This window comes from Moschus berezovskii, chromosome 28 (assembly GCF_049115385.1).
Source record: "Moschus berezovskii isolate FMDL1 chromosome 28, NW_MosBer_1.0, whole genome shotgun sequence".
NCBI lineage: Eukaryota > Metazoa > Chordata > Mammalia > Artiodactyla > Moschidae > Moschus > Moschus berezovskii.
In genome coordinates, this window is record NC_142487.1 from 959,624 (window position 1) to 987,534 (window position 27,911).

The 27,911-nt window shown below is 37.6% G+C and overlaps 1 protein-coding gene across 3 annotated transcripts; it reads right to left on the bottom strand.

The window, feature by feature from the left end:
- Positions 1–27,911, bottom strand: IMPACT (impact RWD domain protein). 3 transcript variants are annotated; one of them, XM_055417074.2, is made up of 12 exons: positions 27,774–27,911; positions 26,551–26,679; positions 25,200–25,252; positions 24,246–24,308; positions 17,304–17,389; positions 13,751–13,888; positions 11,625–11,722; positions 8,544–8,617; positions 4,630–4,720; positions 3,168–3,302; positions 2,074–2,162; positions 1–1,895 (listed from the first exon to the last, which is right to left on the bottom strand). In XM_055417074.2, exons 1-11 carry the CDS (start codon positions 27,807–27,809, stop codon positions 2,094–2,096), a joined length of 972 nt encoding a protein of 323 aa, XP_055273049.2. In that variant the 5' UTR covers positions 27,810–27,911; the 3' UTR covers positions 1–1,895; positions 2,074–2,093. The 3 variants fall into 3 exon arrangements, with proteins under 3 accessions (XP_055273049.2, XP_055273048.2, XP_055273050.2); XM_055417073.2 differs by having other exon boundaries at positions 1–2,162; XM_055417075.2 differs by lacking the exon at positions 25,200–25,252 and having other exon boundaries at positions 1–2,162; positions 27,774–27,908.

Sequence of the window (27,911 nt, forward strand, 5' to 3'; positions counted from 1 at the left end):
TTTCATACTGGCATATGGAGAATATTTTTAACGAAGACAATATACTATAAAATATGCCACAGCATAGATCTGGCTATAGAAAATCATTATTTGGAGAATTTGAAAACCTTCTAATCGAGAGAAATTTTAAATAGACAAAAGGATACTGTAACTAGTTAGGGGTCCATAATGAAGAGTGTGAAATAACTCAGGTTCCAAAATTAGAGACGTTTGGATCTCTCCTTTTTACTAGCTGACTTTGGGCAAAGGATATGAGGGTTTTTTAGTCTGGAAAATGTGATTAATAAAAGAAGCAAAAATAAGTTGTTGTCGTTTTTTTTTAGTAAGGGAGAATGGGATCAGAGATTAAAAGGTTTTCTATAAAGACCTAAATAAATGTTAGATAAAACAGCTAAAAAGAAATTCAAATTTGGTGTTGCAGAAAAATTAACTCACATTTTTCTGTAGCACCAGTTCTTACTGTTTTTTATCTTCTTTGACAGGTTTTTACATGCCAAAACTGTTAAATCATTTTAATGTTAATTAATAGCCTTTAAGTTCTTTATAACAGTTAATACATAAAACATACTTTTTCATGGAATTTGAGGTAAATGTTTTAAATAAATATGGGTTACAACAATTAAACACACTGACAACAAATGTAATTTAGATTTTACTGCTCACAATCCATTCTAGGATAAAGCAGTTTACTAAATTCTAATTAAAAATACCAAGTCAAGATGTTGGATCTCCTAAAAGTAAAACATTAGAGAATAGGGGGAAAAAAATGTGTCCACTTTTCTTCGATGTTTTCCATGCTCCAGCACCATTCCAAACTGCTTCCTTATTTCTGTTCCCTCTCTTTGGAAGACAATTTCAGGCAAATCTGTGACTAATTAATAATTTTTAATAGTTGCTTATAATTATTATCTGAAAGGGAATAGTTAATGACTTATAAAACCTCACAGATAAATTTATTTTCTAAATGTCTATTGGTAAATTGTACAACTTGAAAATGAAAAAAGCAACTTTTACAAAAAACTGATGAAAGGAAGATTTTATGAGAATGGGGGTTGGGGGGGAAGAGGGATTTTCTCTGTTTTTCCCATCAAAGATTCGTTCCTTCTCTCCACAAATCATGGAGTTGAGAAAGATAGCTGGAGTATAAACAGGAAAAGTGCACCACATTACAGAACTACACAACACACTGTCACTCTGCCCCAGTGGTGTTCTGCCACCTCTATGCCATTCCATAAGTGTCCCATTAACCAAGCACAGTTGTGGCACAGTTCTAATTCCTCAATGAAGATCACAAGAAAAGTACTTCCAGGCTGTTAGAAGAAACCAGACTATTACACCAGTACATTTCAGCGGTGGGAGGAGACTACTGGCACACCATATTTATTGCTTCACAGTACAAGAATTAAACAAAAAAGCAGAGACTAGAAAATCACTTTGAAAATTCACAAACACCAATTTGCAACAGAAAATTGAGGCATAACACTTATGCTAACAAATCTGTTAGATGAATTATCACTTCAGCACATTAACTGCAGGTGTATACTCTTGGATTTTCACTTAATCCATTACTCCATGATGAACACTATAAAATGAAAGGTGACAGACTTATGAACTAAAATCAAAGAAGAAACTCTTGAAGATCAATCTTCAATGAGCCCCTACTCCAATAAACCATAAAGAGCAGTAAAAGGTAATACTCACTTAACAAAATGAGAATCCCAATGACGAGAAATCAGGTATTTATATTCCTCTAGAGACACTTCTTCCCCACCTAACAAAGGCACTTGACATGTAATGAAATGGACAGTTAACTCAGGTACTGCCCTGGGCAACTGTTACCTTTCTAAAATTAGATGCAGTGGTGATTAACTTCAAATTAATCCTTCTGAATCAGCCTGAAACACACATGAAAATATCACAAGTTCTCTATTTTGGCCGATGATATAACCAAAGAACAAAAGATATGCTGGTGTTCACAATGAATTGGCTGACTTGAACAGTCCAGGATTCTCTCTCTGCACAATATATTCTTGGATGACTGTGGAATTTGTATATAGTTATAGGCAAATTAACCTTTCATATAGTTTCAGATGTTAATGTTCACTCCTCTTCTTGTCTTTTCTTACTTTTTTGTTCTTTCCCAAAGCCTTAGATGATTCCTCCTGAAAAAGACATAAATTAATGTAGTATCTTCCTACACTTAGGAATCTTAAATCTAGTCATACAGAATATGCAGAATAGTGAAAGTATAATTACTTCCATATGTATCATCTTTCCGTTTTACAGGGCTCTTTCACTTATCACAGTCTACTTTAATATTTCCAAAACAATCAAGATAATCAAATAAAACATTTATCTCAGTTATCTAACAGATTTATATTTGAGTAATTTCAATATTATATGTAAGTTTATTTTTTTATTGGGCTTCCCTGGTGGCTCAGACAGTGAAGAATTTGCCTGCAGTGCAGGAGACCCTAGGTCAGGAAGATGACCTAGAGAGGGAATGGCTATCCATTCCAGTATTCTTGCCTGGAGAATTTTATTATTTTCTGTGAATATATATATTTTGGCCATGCTGCACAGCTTAAGGGGCTGAACCCATGTCCCTGCAGTGGAAGCCTACAATCCTAACCACAGGACCCCTAGGGAATTCCCCTTAATGTTTTTTAACCTATTGTTCCTCTTCCAAAGTAAGGCAGAAAAATTTACATGAATTAGATATGAACGTATCTGAAATATGAGACAAAACCCTCAAAGTATAAAGGAAGAAGGCATCTAAAGGCATGCCAGGGAAAAGAGGATATACTTTGACACTAACAGAATATTAGAATTTTACGTATTTTTAAAGACCATCCAATTCACTGTAGCATTAGCTACAACTACAGGCCTCAACTTTAGGGAGTGTAAACTGACTGGTCTTGAGGTTTTTATAAAACCCGATGAATCTATGAAATTAAGGTCTGAAGAGATGAACCAATCTGCCCAAGATCACACAACTAGTCAATCACATTGTTCTGACCAAAACTTAAGCCTCTAGTTTCCTAGTTCAAAGGTTCTTCCAATATACGTCACTCATTCTAATTCACTCTTTTCTTTTTCATGTTTTTCTTTCAATTTCACAGGCAGTAGTGAGAAACTCTTTAGACATAATATCAGTAACCACTTACCGGTGAATTTGTGTAGTTCTTCTCCACTAGAATGTTTCTGGCACAGTTGTTGATATGTTTGAAGCGATCTGGTCCTAGCAGAATCCCTCCATACCAGCGTGATACTACCACCATGACATTTCTCACATTCAAAATCTGTTATTTTCAAAGGCATAATTATGTACAGATATGGACAAGTACAAATGTGAGTTTTAAAGAAAAATGAAAAAAAAAAATATATATACACATATAAAATTGCACATAAAATTTCCCCCTGACTTTAATGGCATAACCATGAGTGATTACTAACAACTGAGGGGACAGACGCTAGAATGAGAAGGGAATTTGGAGAACAAACACTGTGCTCCACAGTGTCCTCAAATTCCAAACCTGGGGGCCACCAGTCAGAGTGAACGGGAAGTCATGCAGTAGGTTCCAGTTCTCGGTAACTTCAACCAGAACAGCTGAGCTTAGGCAGTTTTCTACTCCTACGTCAAACAGCAACATAAAACCTGCTTCTGAACAAACTCCTAGATAGAACTGAGGCTGTATGAGTAATCGCTGGTGCCGACCAGTAAGGTCTTCCACAGTTTGACATTTGTCAAATGCTGCCCTTAACATGAAGCCCACCAGTCTACAGGCCTGACCCCCTCAAAGTTCCTATCAAGGGAAGGGCCTGGTTAGAAAACAAACCTCTACATACAATGGCAGAAGAAACTATAGCAGCTACCTTAGGGAAAAAAACCAATCCATTCTTAAAATTAATGAACAATCAATGATCACCAGACAGATGAAGAAAATCCAGCAGCATGAAAGAGAAAGGACAAGATAAATAAACTAAAATGGACAAGGAGAAATTTAAGGAAGAAAACATCTGAAAAAAGAAACTCTAATTAGTATACTCAGAAAAATTTTAGAAGACACTGCATTCATAAAAGCAGAACAGCAAGCATACCATGAAAAGGGAAAAATAGAGAACAAGAAAGAACTCCTGAAAATTAAATATGGTTGCTAAAAAAAAAAAAATTATTTTTCAACAGAAATTTTGGAAGGCAGTCAAGAAAATGTCTCAGAACATAAAGCAATGAAATGGACAACTTAATAAAAAAAGAAACATTCTGGATCTACCCAGAAGTCCAATATCCAACCAACATGAGTTTTACAAAGACAGAACAGAGAAAACAGAGGAGGAAATTGTCATGAAGAAAAAAGGATAAGTTTTTCCAGAGCTGAAGATAATCTATTGTCTATCACTGGAAGAGACTGAAAGTACAGCACAAGTTATTAACCTTTTGCTTTCTGCCCCATATCCAGTGGTTAAAATTATCTCTCAATCAATGTTTAAAAATTATCTACTAATAAAACCAAATATGGCTCATTATATATCATATAACTGTTTGACTTATTCCTAAATGGAGCTCTGTTTGGTTGAGAAATTTTATGGCTCACAGAACAGGACTGACAGGGTTTAACTCACACTTACCTCCATGAGATGGAGAAGACGCCCACCAGCTGCTGTTTCCCCGTCATCCTCACAGTCCTGTAAGAAGGTCTGCTTATCCTCACAGTATATTCTAGAAATCCATATAACAGTGTTACACTTTGAAACCTTGAAATACTGTAATAAAAGTTATACCCCTTCATACTTGTTACCATCAATTTACTTCCAAAATTAGCATAGTTATTTTAAAAAATATTTCTTGATATATATTGGTTATATTTTCACTGATGATTTACTATCAAATATGCTTCCCTTTTTATATTCTGGCAAGCTAAAATCAAAGGTACTTCCTTTGAATCCAAAATGCGACAATTTCAGAAGCTGAGCTTACACATATGACACTTACTCTGCTTCATTTAATCTTGAAGCTGAGATTAGAGAGAGTAGTCACTAAAAAACTTTTACTGAGAGTCAGCTGTCTGAACATTACACATAAGAGGCACTGCTGCTAAGTCGCTTCAGTCATGTCCGACTCTGTGCGACCCCACAGACGGCAGCCCACCATCCCTGGGATTCTCTAGGCAAGAACACTGGAGTGGGTTGCCATTTCCTTCTCCAATGCATGAAAAAGTGAAAGGGAAGTCGCTCAGTCATGTCAGACTCTTAGCGACCCCATGGACTGCAGCCCACCTGGCTCCTCCAGGCAAGAGTACTGGAGTGGGGTGCCATTGCCTTCTCCGATAAGAGGCACTAACAAACTGTATAAAGGAAACAGGTGGTATACTGTCATCAAAGAGCCTAAGCTCTAGTGAGGGAGACAAAAAGTACATTAAAAAAGATGGAGGTGATAAAACCAACCTAAGTCAATACTTTATACTTTTCTAACGTCTGATTCTAGCCACGAAGCATTTATCTTCCCCACTATAAGAATTATAAGATTTATTTTTCTCCATAATTTCCCCCTGGATAGTTTTCAGTATCAGAAATAAATCACAGTGTTTTTACCCATTTAAGTTATCTAGAAAGTTAGCATCTGTTGAATAAGCTTGGCAACTAAGTAAGAGGTATAAAAAGAAGACAGTGCCAGTTAAGATATGCCATCTAGTGGATTTTTTAGGCCCCTACGTGGTCATGTATGGATGTGAGAGTTGGACTGTGAAGAAAGCTGATCGCCGAAGAATCGATGCTTTTGAACTGTGGTGTTGGAGAAGACTCTTGAGAGTCCCTTATACTGCAAGGAGATCCAACCAGTCCATTCTAAAGGAGATCAATCCTGGATGTTCATTGGAGGGACTGATGCTAAAGCTGAAACTCCAATACTTTGGCCACCTCATGAGACGAGTTGACTCACTGGAAAAGACTCTGATGCTGGGAAAGGTTGGGGACGGGAGGAGAAGGGGACGACGGAGAATGAGATGGCTGGATGGCATCACTGACTCTGTGGACATGAGTTTGAGTGTACTCCGGGAGTTGGTGATGGACAGGGAGGCCTGGCATGCTGTGATTCATGGGGTCGCGGAGAGTCGGACACGACTGAGCGACTGAACTGAACTGAACTGAACAAATGGTAATATTCTATCTAGGACTAGGCAAATATAGCAAAGATATCTTTCCAGCTATTGTGAGAAAAAGCCTTATCTATACACCTAAGTCAACTTTATTAGTTTCATTATACCAATCATATTCATTCATTCATCCATCTTTCCATCCACCAACCCATTTATCCATTCATTCACTCAGTAAATATTTACTGCCCAGTTCGATTCCTGGGTTGAGAAGATCCCCTGGAGGAGGAAATGGCAACCCACTCCAGGGTTCTTGCCTGGAAAATCCCATGGACAGAGGAGCCTGGTAGGCTACAGTCCATGGGGTCACAAAGCGTCGGCTAAGAATGAAGCCATTGAGCACACGCACATGCATACACACACACACACACACACACTGAACCAAGCCCTACTATTATTTAGAGTTGGCCTGATTTCAAGAAGACAAAGTTAGTACTATTAAACAAAATTTTATATGGCAAATTTAAGGTAAAAAGAAGTCAGGGATTGACTTTAAGGAACAAAAGAAGAAATTTAACTATATAAATCAGTACTGTTAGGTTTTTGTTTTTTAAAAAAGTACCATGGACATTTTCACTAACCCTTTCCTCACATGCCAGGAAGACAATGATGCAGCATCCGATACCTGTGTGGACCAATGGCCTGAAGAGTGCCCCATAACTCCAAAGCAGGAACACAGCCCCAGAACCAGGAAGTAACCTTAAAAGGACCCTAAGCATTCAAAACACACAACACAAAGTCCATGGACCACATACAAGTTATTTCTTTAACTCCCAGTGGAGTCCTTTAAGCCTCCACTTTGTGCCTTTTTAGTCTTCTATGACACACAATTCTGACAAGCTAAGCTCCTTCATTCCCAAATATCAATTATATAAGGGGGTGATTTGGAGGGGCTGCTACATGCAGTCAGCTGACATCTGTGAGAAGTGATAGCTGATCACCATCAATATGCAAAAATACTCAAGTAATTAAACCTGGGGCTTGAAATATAGTATCTGGCACATTATTTAACTTTTGGATAACTTAAAATCAATATCATGTCCAGTGACTGTTGAAGGGGCAGCCACAGCCATGTATTAATAGGAATAAGATAGAGATAAATAACATTAAATTCTCAAATTCAGCTCTACCACTTAACAACGATGTGATCATGAAAAAGTTCACCTTTTTACAGTGGCACCGTCACTTAAATAATTAGAATTCACTCATGTAAAATGAGTGCACAGAGCAGGCACTCAATAAAGATGCAAACTAAATGACTGGTGCCTATTAACACTTTGACGTCACATTCTAACCACGGAGAGCAAGCACAGTCTAATCTCTCCTTTTATACTGATGACCCTAACGCACTGAAACACCAAAACTCTATACCCCGATACTCTAATAAGTAGGGAATTAGGTAACAAATAGGTTTTTGGAAGATTTGGCATTTAATGGGATGTGACTTAGTAATATTAAAAACTCACCAGTCAAAAGTGATAATTTTTTTTTAGTTTTCTGAATTTTAGATAGCCTAGATTTTATAAATAGTCTCAATCACATTTTAAGTTTACACCGAATTCCTATGTCTATATTCTGATCTATTTTAGTCCTAAACTGTGTTCTGTTAAGTCTGTATAAATTTGAATATTGACAAAAATACACCCTTCATCTCTTTACAACAAATTTTGCAGAGATTTGTATAAAACCTTCATACTCAAAGACGTGTAGTGAAAGAAGCACTCTAAATTCACTGCTAACGGGAGCATAAATTGGTTTTTAAAAAAGTTCAGAAAAAAATTTGGTAATATGGATTAAGAATTTCAAAAACGTTCACATTTTTGGATAATTCTACTTCCAGGAATCTATTCATTTTTTCTTTTTTAACTATACTTCTGTTTCATTTCAAAAAAGAATATGAAATAACCAGAACCTATCCTGAGGAAATAATCTAAAAAGTATACAAAGATGTTCACAGGACTATTCTTCGTAATAGTTTTAAAAAATGAAAAACTAAAACAAAAAGGAAATGGTTAAATAAATTGTAGTATGGAGCCTCAAACAAATATTATAAAGCCATTAAAATAATGTTTATAAAGCAATATAACAACATGGAAAAATGCTTTTGTTATATTAAGGAAAAATCTGGATACTAGAATGAAGCATTAAAAAATAAACTTTGCATAGAAAAGAGAAAACATTTCACAATATCAGTTACACTAAATGGCAGAGAATGGTTAACTTTTCCTTTTTTTTCTGCCATTTCCAAATGTTTAACACATTATTTTTACTTTTACAATGGAAAAAAAAACACATAATTGTTTGTTTTAAATCATGCATCTGTTTCCCCCCTGCCCTCCCCCGCTTTTTTTAAACAAACTGCACATTCCTAAAGTTGTGATGATCACTTACCGGTATGCATAGATGTTGTGGGTGGCACTAGCAATTTTCTTATTCTCATACAATTTGGCAAGAACCATTTTCACCTTAAAAGCAGGAACAATATAAATAAACTGATATATATTTTTTATTTGCTCTGTAAATGCTAAAAAAAAAACTTAAAGCATATTGATATACACTGTTGAACTGAAATTAACAGTTATTTAAAGAATCAACTACATTTTGAAAAAGCCATTTCCAAAGTTTTCTCCTCATTTTAGGGGCAAAAACTGAATTACTCTAATTGGTACAAAAAAACAGTCCTAGAATTTTTGAGCACCAGTTTTCAACAAATATCTGAGCAGTAACCATGTCCAAGGTACTTGCATATAAAAAATTTTTCCCATACTGCAGAGAGAAAGTTAAATGAGAATATGAGAATTTCTAGAAATGGCTCTGAAAATTTACCAGCATGAGAAGTGCAGAGTAAAGGTATGTCTCAAAAATTATGAAACCAAAACTCTCCCTGGAAGAAATATGGTTCAGAGAGGACGTAACACGAGCCAGAACTTGAAAGATATGTGACAATTCTGCATCAAAATGGAAAAGCAGGGTGGGGCAAGAAGAAGTCATTCCTTCAGAGGAAAGAGCACGTACAAATGGACCAGATTTAGTAGGAAGAAATAAACAATGCTTAAGTTTAACTGGGGGCTTCCCTGATAGCTCAGTTGGTAAAGAATTTGCTTGCAATGCAGGAGACCCTGGTTCGATCCCTGGGTAGGGAAGATCCACTGGAGAAGGGATAGGCTACCCACTCCAGTATTCCTGGGCTTCCCCTGTGGCTCAGCTGGCAAAGAATCTGCCTGCAATGCAGGCAATCTGGATTCAATCCCTGGATTGGGAAAATCCCTTGGAGAAGGGAAAGGCTACCTACTCCAGTATTCTAGCCTGGAGAATTCCACGGACTGTACAGTCCATGAGGTCACAAAGAGGCGGGCGGACATGACTGAGCAACTTTCACTTTGGGCTTCCCTAATAGCTCAGTTGGTAAAGAATCCGCCTGCAATGCAGGAGACCGGGTTTGATTCCTGGGTCGGGAAGATCTGCTGGAGAAAGGATAGGCTACCCACTCCAGTATCCTTGGGTTTCCCTGTGGCTCAGCTGGTAAAGAATTCACCTGCAATGCAGGAGACCTGGGTTCAACTCCTGGGTTGGGAAGATCCCCTGAAGAAGGGAAAGGCTACCCACTCCAGTATTTTGGCCTGGAGAAATCCATGGACTACATAGTCCATGGGGTCACAAAGAGTCAGACATGACTGAGTGATTCATACTTAGTTGAAATGGAACTTCAAACAAACCACAATATTTTTATTGTAAGTATGACCTATGCAATAATGTTTATCTGAAATTCCAATTTAGGTAGGTATCCTGGCAACCTTCAGTTCAGTTCAGTCGCTCAGTCGTGTCCGACTCTCCACGACCCCATGAATCACAGCACGCCAGGCCTCCCTGTCCATCACCAACTCCTGGAGTTCACTCAAACTCACGTCCACAGAGTCGGTGATGCCATCCAGCCTCAGCAGGGACATAAAAGAGAAAGGTTCAGAAAGTGATCAACAGTTTTATGTAGCTCTGCCTTAAGAGTATGAATGTAATGACAGATGTATCAGGATGATTAAAGCAGGGTCATATCACAAAGTGACTTGTATAATGTGTCTGAATTTCGCCTTGCAGCCAAAGGAAATCAGCAAAGATTATGGAGTATGTAGGGGAAGAGTGGCACATGGTCAGATTGTCCAGTAGCTGGCAAGGGGCGCGGATGAAACTGGAGGCAGGGAGACTGAGTCAGAGACGAGGAGACCGGCCTGGATCAGAAATGATGCAATCTTCTGTTTCTCAGACTCAGATTCCTGACTAGTAAAATAAGCAGACACTGACCTCTAAGACTTATTTCAGCTCTCACAAATTATGATCCTGTAAGTCTAAGTGACTATCATGAGAAATGGAAAAGGGAGCCAGGATGAAGAGATTCCGAACAGGATGTCTAAGGACTCTGGCAACAAGATTATAAGTAATGGCCAAGGGCAAAACAGGGTTTCTGAGAGAAAAGCTCAGAAGCTTGCGCCAGAAGCTCTTATCCCGACCACAAATTAATGAAGAAAAGAACTTCCTCTGCCGGAGTCTAACAGAGAATGAAAAGGCAACCTGGTGCACAAAATTATATTCCTATATATAGGGCTTTAGAAGAACTTGGAGAGACCAAAGGGAAGAAGACCGATGCTTACTCTAAGACTTCTCTGGTTAATTTAACTTCATGAAAGTGAAAGTGAAAGTGAAGTCGTGTCCAACTCTTTTGTGACCCCATGGACTATAGCCTACCAGGCTCCTCCGTCTGTGGGATTCTCCAGGCAAGAGTACTGGAGTGGGTTGCCATTTCCTTCTCCAGGAGATCTTCCCAACCCAGGGATCAAACCCGGGTCTCCGGCATTGCAGGCAGATGCTTTACCGTCTGAGCCCCCAGGGAAAGCTACTGAAATTGTCTCTGACATTCATAAAGTTTAGGGTAGATTATAGCAGCAAGGAAGAAGAAAACAATTCTGCTGAAGAGACTGAGAAAGACAAAGACCTATGAACACCATTTTTGACGGAAAAGTTTCCCTGATGATATCCTTTGGTGGTTACTAGGTCACCTAAAATCAGAAAGCTGAAAGGTAAAGGAATTAAGGTTGAAAAGACTGGGCTCAGCCAGTCTGTCTACTGTCCCGCTACTTGGATAACAACAAGTCAGGCTAGGTTTTACAGAACTCCCATGTGATAGGACAAATGATTTTTTAACAAGTTAGTAAGCATCATAATTTTCTATACCACCACAATGGGTTTTTCTTCTTTGAAAATCCGTTAAGCCCTAATCAGAGTCTGCGTATAATTTTGAAAGCAGTCATCAACAGAAATAAATGTTCCATGATTCTCAATAATTTAGGGGTAGAAAAATCAGCAAATAATTTTTATCTTGAATGAAAATTAAAAGCAAAAACAAATATATTATTGCAAAACCATCTGCTTGAATTACTTTGGTAAAACAACATCAACGTGAACTGGACACAGTAAATTTACCTGTTTGGGACAAACTACTGGAGCCAAGTGTGCCTGAAAAGTACTTCTTCGGTCTGTAATAGGAATGCCATGATCAATTGGAGGTAATTCTTCTATTTCTATAAATGTAAAGAATTATGTTACTTTTTAAAATTCTTATACAAACAATGAAAAACTGGCAAATGGTATAGTGGAGGGAGTTAAGAAAGAGATGTAAATTACATGGCCAATCAACTCAAATAACCAATACTGGTTGTCTATTAAATTACAATTTTAAGTAAAATGTTCTCCCAATATATCCTACATTAAGATAAAACTACTTGACTTATAAATGTTTTTCACCTGCTAAGGGGTCACCCAGTGAAAATGGCGGGTTGGCACGCAAATTCTGGACTGTTTCAATAGTATAAGTTGGCATAATATCTAACTTTTAAGAGTATAAAGGAGTCCTGAGACCAAAAAGATCAGCTAATACGGAGTATTTATTTATTTTACTGTTGATGGACCTCTGGGTTGGGAAACCTAGGACTATACTTTGTGTAGCTGTAATATAATGTATTCTGCTAATAAAACCATTCCTACCTCATAGAATTGAATTAAACATATCAATAGTACACCATATTGGTATTCCATTGAGTACCTGATTTCCAGTTACTCTGCCCTTTAAACAAGCTTAAGGACAATTAATTTTTTCTATTTCTACAAGTCAGTTTACCTTACAAGTGATGAAATACTTCAACTAATTCACATAAAAATATTTCTGGAGCATTTAAATAACTTGCCTCAAATCACTGCTCTGGCTTATGGCAGGACTAGGATAAGAAGCCAGGTTTATGAAGGATGTTTTACCTTCCCCCCAGTTGTGTTCTCTTTTTGAAAAGATTGTGACCACTGTACTGGTACACTACTAAGGTCAATACGAACTGGATGTGATTTATTATGACTTTGATTTTCACTCTTTTTCATAGTGAATCTTCTTTCTCTAAAGAAATCCTAGGCCAAATCCACAAATATGGAAGTGAATAAAATGGGAGCTACTCAGAGTGAAGCAGGGCCAGGTATCCTGGGTCCTCTCCCCTACTCATTCACTTCTTTGTCCTCTCGCTTCCACTAATTTTGAGACACTATGCAAGAACTTTAAATTTTCATTCGCTGTTTAAAAGGTACTCTATGATAGCAGAGGAAACTCCCCATCTTCAAAGAAAATGAACATTCTCTCTGGTCTATCATGTTTTTGTAAGACCCCTGGGGAACTAACGATATCATTCAAAATTTTAAAATACTAAAATGGAACATACTTTCTGATAGAAACACAGAGCTAATTTATCACAGCAACCTATTCATAAGTTGAATACTACTCGATTGTTTGAGCAAAAACTAAAATCTTGAAGGCATTTCATTAGCTTTAATTCAGTGGTTGCACCTTCAATTACTGCATTTATATTTGTTAGCACAGACTAAAATTTAACTCTGAGCCATCAGTAGATCTAAGATTTTAAAAATATAAAAACAGAATATGATTTAAAAACATTAGCATAGCTTTCTTAGTTTCAATTTCTCCCACCACTAATTCAAAACTCTAAAAGCAAAAAAAAAAAAGACAAACTAAATTTCTATTTTTGTCCTCACTATTCTGATAGAAAATACCAAAATGACCAAGAGGCAGGAAAAATATAACCCAGTTCTCTGTAAATTAATAAGAATTCCTTAAAATGTGACAGTTTACTACATTTCTATACCATTCCAAAAACAAATCATAGTGCTACCACCCTGTGCTATGCTGAGTCACTCAGCTGTGTCTGACTCTTTGTGACTCCATGGACTGTAAGCACGCCAGGCTCCTCTGTACATGGGAATTTTCTAGGTAAGAATATGAGGGTGTGTTGCCATGCCCTCCTCCAGGCGATCTTCCCAACCCAGGGATTGAATCCAGGTCTCATGCATTGCAGGTGGATTCTTTACCGCCTGGGCCACCAGGGAAGCCCAAGGATACTGGAGTGGGTACCCTATCCTTTCTCCAGGATATGTTCCCAACCCAGGAATCGAACCGAGGACTCCTGCATTGAAGGTGGATCCTTTACCAGTTGAGCTACCAGGGAAGCCACATCACTACTGTCCTCAAAAGAAACTAGTAACATTCACTATACCTGTTTGATTTTCACTGACATCAAAATCCAAAGTTTTAACTTGATTTTCTGATTGACATGCTAAAACAAGATCATCTTCATATTCAACATCTTCATATTCAACATCTTCCTCTTCAGTTTTCTTCTTTACGTCTGGGCCTACGTGGATATGAGACATTATGAGTGATCATACAACAGTAAGAAATGACACTTAAAAAACTTTTGAGTCTCAATCTCTAAACATCAGTCTTCAACAGAAGGAACCAGTGTTCCTACAAGTGGTTGTCTCCAGGGTTGGGACAAGGAAAATGTAAGATGAGTTGGGACATCTTGTGACTGCCGAGAGTAAAGGAATGTTCAGAAAAAGATGGGAGCTTATAAAAAGAACACAGGAGCCCACCTGCGAGCACTCTGAAAGGCCAAACCTGAAATAATTTGAGCAACAAAATAATGACTGTATGGAATTTTAGCTCACTAAATAAAATGAGTTCATTCGAATGTAAATAATCAAATAAATGTGGAGAAGAGACATCTTGTTCTCACAATATAATTCCAATTAACCATACCAAGAAGGAAAGAAAGAAGTGAGAATCACTATACTATTACAATACCATATGGTTTATAAATATTGTTGGTAAGATACACTGCTGCTGCTGCTGCTAAGTCGCTTCAGTCGTGTCCGACTCTGTGCGACCCCATAGACGGCAGCCCACCAGGCTCCGCCGTCCTGGGATTCTCCAGGCAAGAACACCGTAAGATACACTGCTACTGCTGCTGCTGCTGCTAAGTCACTTCAGTCGTGTCCGACTCTGTGTGACCCCATAGACGGAAGCCCACCAGGCTCCCCCGTCCCTGGGATTCTCCAGGCAAGAACACTAGATACACTAATAGATACTAAAATCAGGGGGTGGGGAGATGAAAGTTTGAAGACAAATAAGGTATTAGCACAGCCTCAAAGTATCTCCCCCAAGAGACTTATCAACTGTGATATATGACAACCTAGATAGACCACGGTACACAGATACTTGGTCAAACACTATTCTACATATTTCTGCAAAGGCATTTCTTAAATGGAATCCACATTCAAATCAGTTGACTTTGGTAAAGCAGACTGCCCTCCACAATGCAAGTGAGACTCATCCAGTTAAGGTCTTTTTTTTTTTTTTTCCAGGTAAGGTCTTAAAAGAAAAAGGACTGACCTCCCCAGACAAGGAGGGAATTCTGCCAACATACAGCTTTCGCAGCCTTGAGTTTCAATATCATTTCTTCTCTATGTCTCCAGGCTGTCAGCCTACCTTGCAGATTTTGGACTTTCAAGTCTCCATAATTTTGTGAGCCAATTCCTTAAAATAAATCAATCAACCTCTCCCTGTCCCCAACCTTTCCTTCCCCCTACCTCTCTCTATAAATGTTGAGTTGGCCAAAAAGTTCATCCAGGTTTTTCTATCACATCTTATGGAAACCCCAAACAAACTTTTTGACTAACCCAATACATAGATACACACACACACACATACATACATACATAAGACACACACACTTTATTGGTGTGTTTCTCTGGAAAACTTGATTAATATAGTAACTTTACAGTGGAGTCATTTAGCAGGTACCCCCTTAACCAAGGGATCAAGGTAAATATCACCAATAATAAAGCACATTGGTATTATTAGCTCCTTGATACAGTACATACACTATGGAGGACACTATATCATTTCTGTGATATTTTTGCCAAAATGCTTAATCTTACTCCAATCATGAGAAAACAATGGACAAACTCAAGGTCATGAAAGGTCATAAAAGTCAAAGAAATAATGGGGAACTACTTATAGACTAAAGGGGAGTAAGGAGAAAAAATGCAACAAAGAATCCTGGACCAGATCCTAGAACAGCAGAAAGAACACTAGTGAAAATATTATTATATTATATTTACCACTGTTTGCTTTCTGCTCTTGATAATTATACTATGGTTATGTAAGATGTTACTCAGGGAAGCAGAGTGAGGGATACAGCAGTTATTTCTATTATTTTTGCAACTTTTCTGTAAGTCTAAAATTAGTTCAGAATTTTTTAAAGTATAGATAGTTGTAAATAACTACTTCAAGATTTAATATTTCTATAGTAGAAAAAATAAAATAATAAAGAATAAATACATACTGAAGATTAGTAGTAAAATAAAAATGAATTACTTGTCAAGTGGGTGCCCTGGAGAAGAAAATTCTCATGAGATATCCTGATCACTTCCATTTTAATATGAAGTCTAGAAAATTTTTTATTAAAAAATTCTGAAGAAAATTTTTAAAAATTGTAAATTATACAACCTAAATTAGTAACTCAAAAAACTGAAGTGTGGCGAAACTAAATTATAGATATAGGTGGGAAAGGGAAAATACCATATTAAAATCAACAATTTAAAAAGCTTCCGAAGAGATGAGTGATTCCAAAGTTTTGGAGTTCTAAATTTCTACTGGTATACATAACACTTTTGCAATTATCCCACACTCTAGCATGGCGGACTGGCAAAAACTGATTTTGAGACCACTCTTCTCAGATGCCCTGAAACGCCACAAAATCAGAACATGAATCATAAAAAGTCAAAGAAAAACTTCAAAAACTACTATCCCATGATCAGAATATCTTCAGACCATTTATCCCTTTGATTTTAGTGGAAGCAGTAAAAATACTTGCTTCTATAGAAAAATTGTAAAATGCTCCAAAAAATATATACTTCTATCAACTTTAAATGTATACTTATTTTGGTAAGGGGATCCTCAATAATTGGTTTCCTGTAAATAACCTTCTAAAAATTAGTAAACAGACTATTGAATTGTTGTTCTTTAATCCTTCTTCTCCCCAAACTGAAAATAATTCTATCAGTGATAACAATAAAAGTCTATTTGGAAATAATTTTCCTCTCTAAAAGGCTTTTGTAGTAACTGGAGCAAAAACTAGCAAAGTAAACAGAAAACAAGGAACTTCTATGTTGTTATATACTTATGATTCAATGAAAGAATAATAATAATAAAGCAAAATATTAATTTTCAAATGTTCTCAAATTAGATAGTGGTGATGGCTGCACAACTTTGGAATCTACTAAAAACCACTGAATATACATTTTAAAAGGTGAATGATCATAGTATATGAATTCTATCTCGATCTAAAAATCAATTTTCAAAGTCATTTTTTATACCCTAAATATTGGTCAATGTGTATTCCAAAGTTCTTTTTCTATAAACATTACACTCATTTGAAGTTAATGTCTAACTCATATCAATAATACATGAAGAATGTTACGTGGTTAATACTGCCATAGAAAGCAAAGCTTTTTGAGCAAAGTTCTTTAACCATAAAATTCTATCTTTGTAAGAGCTTATAGTAATCTGAAACCAAGAGGCTACACCTTTTTGAAAGAAATAACCATATTTACATGAGTAAAGAACTTTTCAGAGAATATATTTTATCATGTAAAACCATAAAACATCATATAGATCTTTATTAAAAGTTTCAATGAGAATATATACATGAAAATTTAATTACTGTAAATGAAAAGAGCAATGATAACATTTTTCAAACCTACCTGGTTCTGTCATCTGAGATTTCTGTATTAGGACATCTCTTATTTTCTCCACCCACAGGTAAAGAATACTTTCACCAATATTCTGGCTAAACAAAATTCAGGGGGAAAATTGTTATTAAAAAAATTCCTTCTCAAATTCAAGATAATATAGACATATTTATAATCTAAGAAATTAAATTATATCTAGCCATGTGTTTTCTTTTTTCGCCTTGCGGCACAGTTTGTGGGATCTTAGTTCCCCAACCAGGGACTGAACCCAGGCCCTTGTGGTGAAAACTCCAAATCTTAACCACTGGACCGCCAGGGAATTCCCTAGTCATGCCTTTTAAAAAGAAATTAATAAAAACATGAGATTTACTAACATTTGTAGATGAATATTTAATACATCAATATTAAAAATCCCAACTGGCTCCCAAATTAACATTGCTTACTTATTAAAATAAGTAGAAGAGCTACAACCAAAGAGGGGAAAGAGAATTTCTGAACTTGAATGGAATTAACATAGATATAAATATGACTTTGTTTCTGTCAGTGAATATAACTATAGTACTGATGCCCACTCATTGCTTGCTTTCCTAAACTTTTTAAACAATTTCAAACCACTTATTTTGTATACTTATTTTAACAATTAAGAATACAAAGCATTTGAGAAACTCTCCAAGAAAGCCAATTTACAAGACTAAAAGACAAGCAATGCAAAGCTTTGGATTCTTATTTTGTTTTCGACATAATATTCTATTGCCCAAAGTCATTTCGGTTCCAAAGAGCTGTCTGGCTGCATCAGATAATTAAATCCATCTCAAAGGCTCACTGAGAAAAAGAAGTCATAGTCCATTTCCACAGAGTTATGTTAAATGATGGCAACAGCAATAAAATAAAGGCCCAAGTGTCTATTTTTTAGGGAATGATACTAATTTTAGATGTGTTAATATGCGTGTTTAAGGAACTCACCAAACTACTTCATAACACCTTACCCCTTCCTCTTATCAGTTGCTCTTGAAACCATTATCTCTCTTTATCACCACTCATCAGCACCCAAAGGAAGTTTTCAAAACAAGCATACAGAAGAAAACAACACTGTTTTCAAATAATTCTGTACCCTCAAACACTCCCATCCCACCCATAATTCCTGAGCACTCAAACAACCCTCTGTGCTCTTTGGCAACCTGTCTTATTTAGAGAGGGCAAAAGTCAACTGGAAAAGTTTTTAAAATTAAGAACGCTGGTTGAGTTTCTTTTAAACAATTCCTACTCCCTTCCTCTCTCCTCCATAAAAGATTCAAAAGTACAGAGACAAAGAAAGGTAAAATGTATTGAATATATACTAAGCCCAAAGTGCATTATATATTGATATAGCAACACATTTAATGCTCATAATTTTCTAACAGAGTAGGCTTCCTATTGTACAGATGAGAAAGCAGACCTGGAGAGATCAATTAACTTGTCTAAGACAGTCTTATAAGCAGTAAGAAGTCCAGAGCGAGAATGTGAATGCAGACTTACTCCAGAGCTCAGGTCGCCCACATCACTTTGCTCTCCTAGCAAGCAGCTGTGCCCTTAGGCAAGTAAGACACTTGAACTGCCTCAGTTTCCCCACCTACAAAACAGATTTACAGCATCTTGTCTTACTTTACAAAAGCAGTCTCTCTTCAAGTGGCCCTGTCTTAATTCACTCAACAGATCTGTAAGGGCCTTGCCTACACACCAAGCACTATGTGCAACCCTGAGGGTAGAGCAGTGAATGAGAAAACTGGGTCCCCACTCTCAGTGCTCGCAATCATTGTTCTTAAAAATGTGTGCTTTTATATGTAATTCTCTCCATCTCCTAACCCCATTCTAGTGAATTCATCACATCATCATCACCCAAAGTAATATCTAGTGTTTATTGAACACCTACCATATATAAGATGTAGAAAATGCTTGGTTACTTCACTTAATCTTTACTGCCTCCTGTGAGACAGGAAAATCACCCCTCTGTGAATATATATTCACATTCAGATTTGTTATTTTCATTAGGGGACTTTGGGGGAAGGGGTAGTGGAAAACGTCTTGGAAGAATTTCTGCAGTTAATAACTAATTTTTCCTAAGAAGAAGACATTAAAGCTTAACTCCAAATTTCCTCTCCTCTAGCCCATGGCTTCCTGAAGAAAAATATTCAATAGCACTCCATCTAACATCATTTATTGACTACTTCCTTTTTCCCCAGTATTTAACTAGATTTACTGAAATCCAGTTTAAGCAAGTTGTAGTAGATGTGAAAGGTTTCCTGAAGAAAATGAAGATTCTTTCCCTTAGACCTCCAAATTCTATCACTGATGGTGGTTTGGGTGGTGTCATTGTTTGTAACCCCCCCATTTTTTAAAGAAGAGTTGATTACTCATATCTTTTAACTGCAGCCTAGGATTTGGTGGCTTTCAAACTTTTGCCTTCACTGTAATGAAACCTCTCACAGAACCAAAAACAAATTAGAACAGACAAAAGCTCGAGTCCTCCCTCCTGTGCCCTTCTTTTCCACACCCCAGTGGTCCTGGAGGAGGTTTGCTGAATCCTAAAAATCGGTGCAAAATCTGAGAATACTCATTATATGGTGAGATGCTAAGCTTTTAATTTATGAAATTGTTATGGTATAGCAGCTAAATATAAAAAGTCTAGAACAAATTCGTCTCAAATTGAATAAAAGATCAACTTGGATTAAAAACTGATATTTAGTTGAGACGTTAACTGTGATTATAAATATACTTAAGTAACTATAATCCAATTCAGAACGATCAAAACAAAGTCAAGTCACCTGTGACTCTCATTTGACCTGTGACTCTAATTTTCATACCTTTAATCCTCCAGTATTTATATTTGTTATTTCCTTTAATTCCCCAATATTTACATTTGTTTTTTAAGGGTAAAGATATTCACTAAAATGTACTACAAAGTTGCGTAACCTCAGACAAATCACTTGATCTGAGTTTCCATCATCTCATTTTCAAAATGACAGAACTGGATGAGATGACTCTTCTGAAAAGAACAACAAAAATGAGAGCTGCTATTAGACAGTGCTTAAATATATCACATGGATCATGTCACTCAATCCTCACAATGATACTGTTCTATTATCCTCATTTTACAGATGAGAAAGAGGTCGCATTATTTCAAACACTGACCCCAGAAGCCTGCCCAAGACACCCTTAACATCCGCTTGATTAAACTTCAGACAGGCAGAGCTTCCTGACTCTAGGCCCTGACCTCTCTGTTCTTAGAGCATTTTCTTTAGAGAATTTGTCATTATGAATTCTTCTTTTGCTCCTTTGGGAATATGGGTATCTTTTTAGAAGCTATGTCAGCTTTAGAACCCAGGAGTGTCTTTCTCAAGGACCTGGGAGCCATTCTTCTGAAATGCAGTCATCAAGGAAGAGAGCGCCCTGTTGCCCAATCTCCGCTGGAAGGAGCATCTAACTACTGATGAGCCACAGTCTGCACACACAGATGGCCTGACCACGGAGAAACACTCTTACAAGCTCAGGAAGTAACTTCATGTGCTGGACACTCTCTGATCAACCTCCCCCCAGCATTCCCCCGTACTTTTCTACAGCTTATCACAGCTTATCCCAGCCCTCAAAAACCGTGCTGCCTTTTGTTTCAGACAGTTGAGTTCAGACTGAGTTCTGCCTCTCTCCCCTGTTACAACAGTCTTGAAGACAGTATTCCTCGCCTGCTTAACTTGGTCTGGTGCGCCTGCTGCTTTGACAAGCCTCATTCTCTAAGTTTCAAATCTAAGACTTCATGTGATACATCGAACTGTGAAGAGCTGTGGGAAATTAATCATATTCTTGGATTTAAAAGTAAATATTATTGAAATGAACTATCATAAATTCAAATTTTAAAAAAGCTTAATCTTTTCCACTTTTCTCTTAATACCAAGGGATATAATGTTTGAAATATTTTTTAAATCTGTCATTTACCTTCTGTTTTATAAAAATCATTATTTTCATACATTCAAAACATCCATGTTTAAAATGCAAAATGTTTAAACAAAAATAAGGTATGATAAGCATCTACATCTACCCAATCATCAAATCCTAGTTTATGCTCTTAAGTATCCCTCTAACTGACCATTCTTCTCCCCCACATTCTTGTTACCTCAATGAAGATCTCCCCTGTCTCCCTCCTAGTTACTGACTGCTGCTCCGATGGAGTCCCTTCCTTCAGACTCTTCACTGCCCACCCTCCACACTGCCACACATCACTCCCCTGCCTAAAATGCCTGGAGTCTACAAGATAATGGCCAAGCTCCTTACCCCAGGTAACAGGTTCTTTCTTCTTAGACCTATATCAATTCCTATCCCCAGCATATCAGACTACTTGCTGAACTCTGCAGTTCCTTCTATCTGAAAATCTCTTCCTTTCTGATTATCCGCCAAGCACCACACCCAAAGGTCACCTTCACAATGGAACCCTCCTTTACAACCTGACCACATTCCCAGAGACCTCTAAAAGGAACAGCACTTGGTCCAAACCACTCAGCAATTATGTCACTATAGTGTACTGGTACACATCTATCTTAATTTTTATATTCCAAACTCCTAACAGAGTGCAAGCATAAAGAAAATACTTATAAAATGTTTACTGGACAAGACTGTTATCTTTCAGACGTCTTCCCTCCTTGCATAAAAGAAAACAGTTCACCTTCTTATCTAGGCAAAAAAAATATTTCAGCAGTTAAAATGATGCTAAATAAAAATGAAAATCTTGATAATGTTACAATATTTAGAACATAATGAAACTATAAACATTAAGAGCTATATTTATACATTTTAAATGTTTACTTTTCAATGACCAATAACATTTCACTTGCTGCCCCCTGCTGGGATTTTATGGAAATCCCATTAAAAGTTGTCACACAAAACTTTTAAAAACAGAATCTACATTTCTACCTAGACCACATGTGTGAAAAGAATACTATTGGACTGGGGTTATTTTCAGGAGCTTTTAATAAACAAGATGGGATGAACCATATCCCATCTTCAGAACAAACTGCTTTGTTATTTCTGATCCTTCCTAATTTTCTAATAGCTCAAGAGAACTAGCTAAGGAGAACAGCAAGTTGTGCCCTATAGGAGGGTATCTCTTAATAAAGGGGGCACTTTGGGGTAGAAAAAAGGCAGATGGGAAGCCATTTCAGAGTGCATGACACTGTGCAAAGTAGGAGAAAAACCTCACTGATGAATATGACTAACAGGATGGAAGGCAACTATGGGAAGATTTTCCAAGAAGAGGAAGTATTCAACACCATCAAAAGTTACAGAGGTCAAATAAGATAAGAACTGAAAAATGACCATAAGATGTACAATTACAACATCCTTGGTGAGCAAATCTGCAGTGTTATTTATCTTATTCTACTTTAGGGGGTACACTGGTAAATAGGCATAAATAAAAGATTACAGAAAGAAGTTTGTTGGGTGCACAAAAGTTGGAATGGCCAGTAAGATCATGGACAGAAAACATTTCATTGAGAAAACATGTAATATCTATATTCTGAGAATGATGGAACCACTAAATGGGAGCATCTCCCATTGATATCTCCAGTTATAGGTTACTTCTTGAGTCAAATGGAAACCTAGGGACTCAAGGAAGACCACACTTCCTCTTGGTAGGAACCAACAGAATCAATTCCATGAAGACTTAACATTTTAAAATTTAATATTCTGTGAGGAAAAGAAACCTGGTATAGACAAAAAGTGGGTTTTCTCACTGTGCCAGATGGGGAGGCCTCCTAGAACATGTAAGACAATCCTTATCAGTTCCTGGATTACAGTAAAACTGGTATTTCAGAACATTATTTGTTGTACTAAATTAATATATCTCAATACAATTCACCCGAATCACAGAAATATCTTCTCTGGACTACTGTACTAGCCTAATTGATATCCCAAATCTAGTTGCTCCCTTCCAGTCATTTCTCCACCCAGACACAGAACGGGGTTTTCAAAATGAAAATCTCACCACAGCATCATACCACTTCTCGGCTCTTCTTGGCTTCCCATGGGTCTCAGGACAAAGACAGACACTCAACATGGCCTACAGAACTCTGTAACTTCCCCTCCTTAACTCACCAGGTTCCTTTCCCACCATGCTCCCTTTTCCCCCAACACCCACTCATTATACCACCAGTATTTTGTGTCTTCATATGTTCCAACCTCCTTGACACAGCCTCTGCACATGCTGTGGCCTTTCACTGGAGTTCTTTTCATTTAAGTAACTCAGCTCTTAAGTCAAACAAGCCATCCCTCACCTCCTACTAGGTCAGGTCTTATTTCAAACTCAGTTAGTACTATCCTTCTTTCATAGAACTTATCACAGCTGCAGTTTGACATTCATTTTTACAGAGTTATCAGTAATATCTCCCCTACCAGCAAATTCTAAATGCTATGAAAACCGGAACCATTTCTGTTTTTACTAATTATATATATCCAGGATCTAGTATAATACCTGCTATGTAGTATCTGCTGAATGAATGAGTGAAAAATATAGTATACTATCAATAGACTCTCAGTCCTATGGCCTAATACAAGAACATTACCATTAACAGTACATGGTAGTTTAAAGAATAATTATGCTTAGGATTCTGCTGTTACCAGTTTCATTCAACATAGCCTATGAAAATATCAAAATAAGAACAGCGTCTCTGAATTTACTTTCACAGCTAGCTAAGTGTTTTTATAGCTATTAGTTCTAAATAATACTTTTATTGTTGTTTCCAAATACAATTTATATCAAATTTACATATAAAACTATATAACTAATCTTTCAAGGATTCTTCAACTGTATTCTTTTTGTTAATGGAAAAACAGCTTAACAAAAAATTTACAAAAGGGCCTAATATATCACAGTTCCAACAAAGCCCATAACAGAGTCACTAATAGCATTGTTTTTAATCATCCATTACTTACATGTATATCTCCTCAAGGCTATTCGATAAATCTGCCAGTTCTTGCCCTTTAAGCCAAGGAGCACTAAGATTAAATAAAACAAGATAAAGATGATTACTCAAAGACTGTGTTTATATCACAAAGAAAAATACTGATTAATCACAAACTGATTTTAAGTTTAAAAATTTTTCTACTTTGATCAAAATATTATTTTATGTTGTATAAATCTATACCGTTCCAAAATGCTTTCATTTGCATTAACTCATTTAGTCCTCTCAGGAAACCATGATGACACCAACACCATTATTATTCAATTAAAATAGTTTAAAAAATGGGGGAGTGCATAAGATATCATAAAATCTGCCTAAGTTTACCTAAGTGGCAGAATATGTTCCAGAATCTAAATTTCCAAATTCACAGTATTTGCCACACAACCAGAGTTCCCAATTTTTTCTGATGTCCCAAAAAACAACTCTAACAAATAAGTCAATTGCCACATGACTGTAAATCAACTTTTTCTGAAAAGAGCACTTATGTTTACAAGTTTTCTATAGTCATATCTTTCATTCTCAATGAATAAAAATAAAAAATTACAGAACCATGAGTGATAGCAAACTTTACTGCTGTGGTTTTAAAACACTCAGGGAAACAGATTAGGAACAACTCTACAGACGAAGGTTTCTAGATTAGCAGATTGTCTAACAAGGAAGATTTCCCTCCCCATCTCTAACAACATTCTGGAGCTATTTTATCCCCTATGAATCCCTTAATTCTTTTATACTAAGTGGCAAATGTCAGTGTGTTTTTTACATAATTTAATTTTTAAATGTAAATACTCTACATTAAAAGTCCAACATGTTTTTAATTTCTACATACATTTTGACAAGGTAGTCTATATAAACACAAGGTACAGTACAAACAATCTTTGCAAAGTACAACTTTTTATAAAAATATAAATGTAGAAATATAGCTTACTTCAGTTGATAAATAGGTGGAGCTGTACCTGGGTATTCATTTGGTAGCATCACCTACAAAGCAGTTTAAAAACAAACCTACTTATACTTTATCTTGGTTCAAAAACAACATTCACAAAGCCAGTCACCAGATTTCTAACTTGCCAAACTAAGACAAAACCACTGTTTTATCAAATTTCAGAAGGGAATTACCTCCTCACATTTATGCTTCCACCTTAAATATGTTGTTAGAGTTAGTTGCTCAGTCGTATCCGACTCTTTGAGACCCCAAGGACTGTAGCCCACCAGGCTCCTCTGTCCATGGCATTCTCCAGGCAAGAATAATGGAGTGGGTTGCCATTCCCTTCTCTAGGGTAAATATGCTGTTAAGATGATGCCAATTCTTTCAAGGAGATTATTTGCAGAAAAAGTGTAAAAGCAATTAAAATTAGAAAAAGTGGGGTGGACAAAGACAAAAGGGAAACTGAAATAGAGTCGTTATACCCCAACCCTGGATGATGAGGATGGCATTATAATATTTTTTTTTAAGAAATTTAAAAAAAGAAAATCCTACCAAATACTATTAAATAGCTAACACTTATTAGAAAACCATGCATGTTTCTTTTGAAATCAGTATTACTATAAAGATGAATACTGATAAAAACTCAATTTGGCATCTTTTATGTTGGACTTCCCTGGTGGCTCAGACGGTAAAGTGTCTGCCTACAACGTGAGAGACCTGGGTTCGATCCCTGGGTGGGGAAGATCCTCTGAAGAAGGAAATGGCAACCCACTCCAGTACTCTTTTGCCTGGAAAATCCCATGGGAGGAGCCTGGTAGGCTACAGTCCGAGTCACAAAGAGTCGGACACAACTGAGCAACTTCACTTCACTTCTTCATGTTGGAAGTACAGACAGTCAACCAAAGAATAAGCATTAAACACAAAGCCACAACTGATCGTTTCATGTATGTATCCTATCCACAACTGATTCCCAATTAACAAAGAAATGAGTTATCTACTCTATGAACCATCTAAATTACTATTCTTTCTCGGAAAATGTTAGCCACCTTCCCAGGTTTATACCCTCTTCTATTAAATGGAGAAGATAAAGGAAGTGAAACTCCAGTCTGTCAAAGGTACATGAAGAACAATTAAATAACTGGCTTAGGAAAGACCGATATTATCAATGAAAGCATTACTGGAGAGTGATATAACTACCCATACATTTAGATCATCAATCGTTAACAAGTCAGCAACAAAACGACAAATCAGAACAAGTCACACAAGAATCATTAAAGGAATACAACAGTAGTCAATAATACAAAGTTAATACTGTAACTGGAAAACGGCTGTAGATGAAGAGGGAAAATACCTGTAAGGAAAGTGTCCACTTGGGGTCATCTATATCGTCGCTAATTCGAATACTAAATATTTTGGCGCAGTCATCAACGACACACCACTCCTCCCCATATATAGCAGCCATTGCTTCAATTTCCTCATTCTGAAAGAGGTTGATGAGGCGAAAAAGTAAAAAATTTTTTGACTACCCTAAAAAATCTGAGTCTTCCTTACTGCTTTATAAGGTATTTGCATTTAACATAACCATCTTGGGTGAAGGTGACCTAGAGGAACGACACCAAACGTTCTCAGCAGCGGGTCAAAATGTCCTAATCCCTGGGTACCAGACTCTACAGCTATGATGGGCACCAGCCTTGCTACTACATCCCTGTGCTTTTGAGCACTACTGAGCCAAAATATATATGCACTCCTATATTCTGCATGAGATTCACAAGTGAAAGGATAAACGTATCTTCTCTGCTCCACCTTCTCTTTTTAACAGGTAACCCCGTCCACCCGCCCCCCAACCCCTGGACCACTGCTACCTATTATGTTTGCCTTTATAGTACTACTGCCTATCTCCTGCTTTGTTTTGTTTTGAATTTGACCACGAGGCTGGGTGGTTGTTGGGGATTTTGGTAATCAAATCCTCGAAACGTTTCAGAAATTCCTCTTTTGGTTTCAGGTTAAGAATAAAACCGGATCTAAAGGTAAAAACGGGGAGCAACGTATACATCAACTTTGTATGATCTCATTTTGTTCTTAGGGCCCATTAGGAAAAGCTTCAATAGCGCCCACGTGAGCCACGCGCTGGGGGTAAGCTCAAGCCCAAGAGCAAAAGATCCACGGGTCCTCAGGGGACTCCAGGGTCCGTGTTATTATTGCCCCTTTTGCAAACGCAGAAAACTGGGGTCTTAAGTGGCCAGTCCAAGGTCACCCGGCAGAGACAGGCCGGGGAGCAGAACCCTGGTTTCTGCCTCCCGCCCGGGGCTGCTGAGTCGCGTGCTGATGGTTGACGATGGCACCGTCCGAGGCAGGCCCTGCGCGCCGACGCCCGGGAGCCGCCGGCGCGAGAGATGGGCTGAGATCAAGCCGGGAAAACGGGACGCGGCTGAGCGAACGGCGCAGCCTCAGCCCCTGGCGGTGCGGGCGTAACAGGGGGTGGCCAGGGGCAGAAGCCCCCTCGGCCGAGGAGGCCCGGGGCGGCGAGACGAGGCCAAGCCGAGCCTGGAGGTCGGCGCCCCGCCGGGGCCTCACCTGCCTCTGGTCGCTGCCTGCGTCCCCCTCAGCCATGGGGCCCCGGGAGCTGCCGGGCGGCCACAGCCTGCCCAGGTCCGGAGCGCGGGGGCGGGGCGCTGCGGCAGTGAGCGGAGCGCGGGCCGCAGCGAGCCCCGA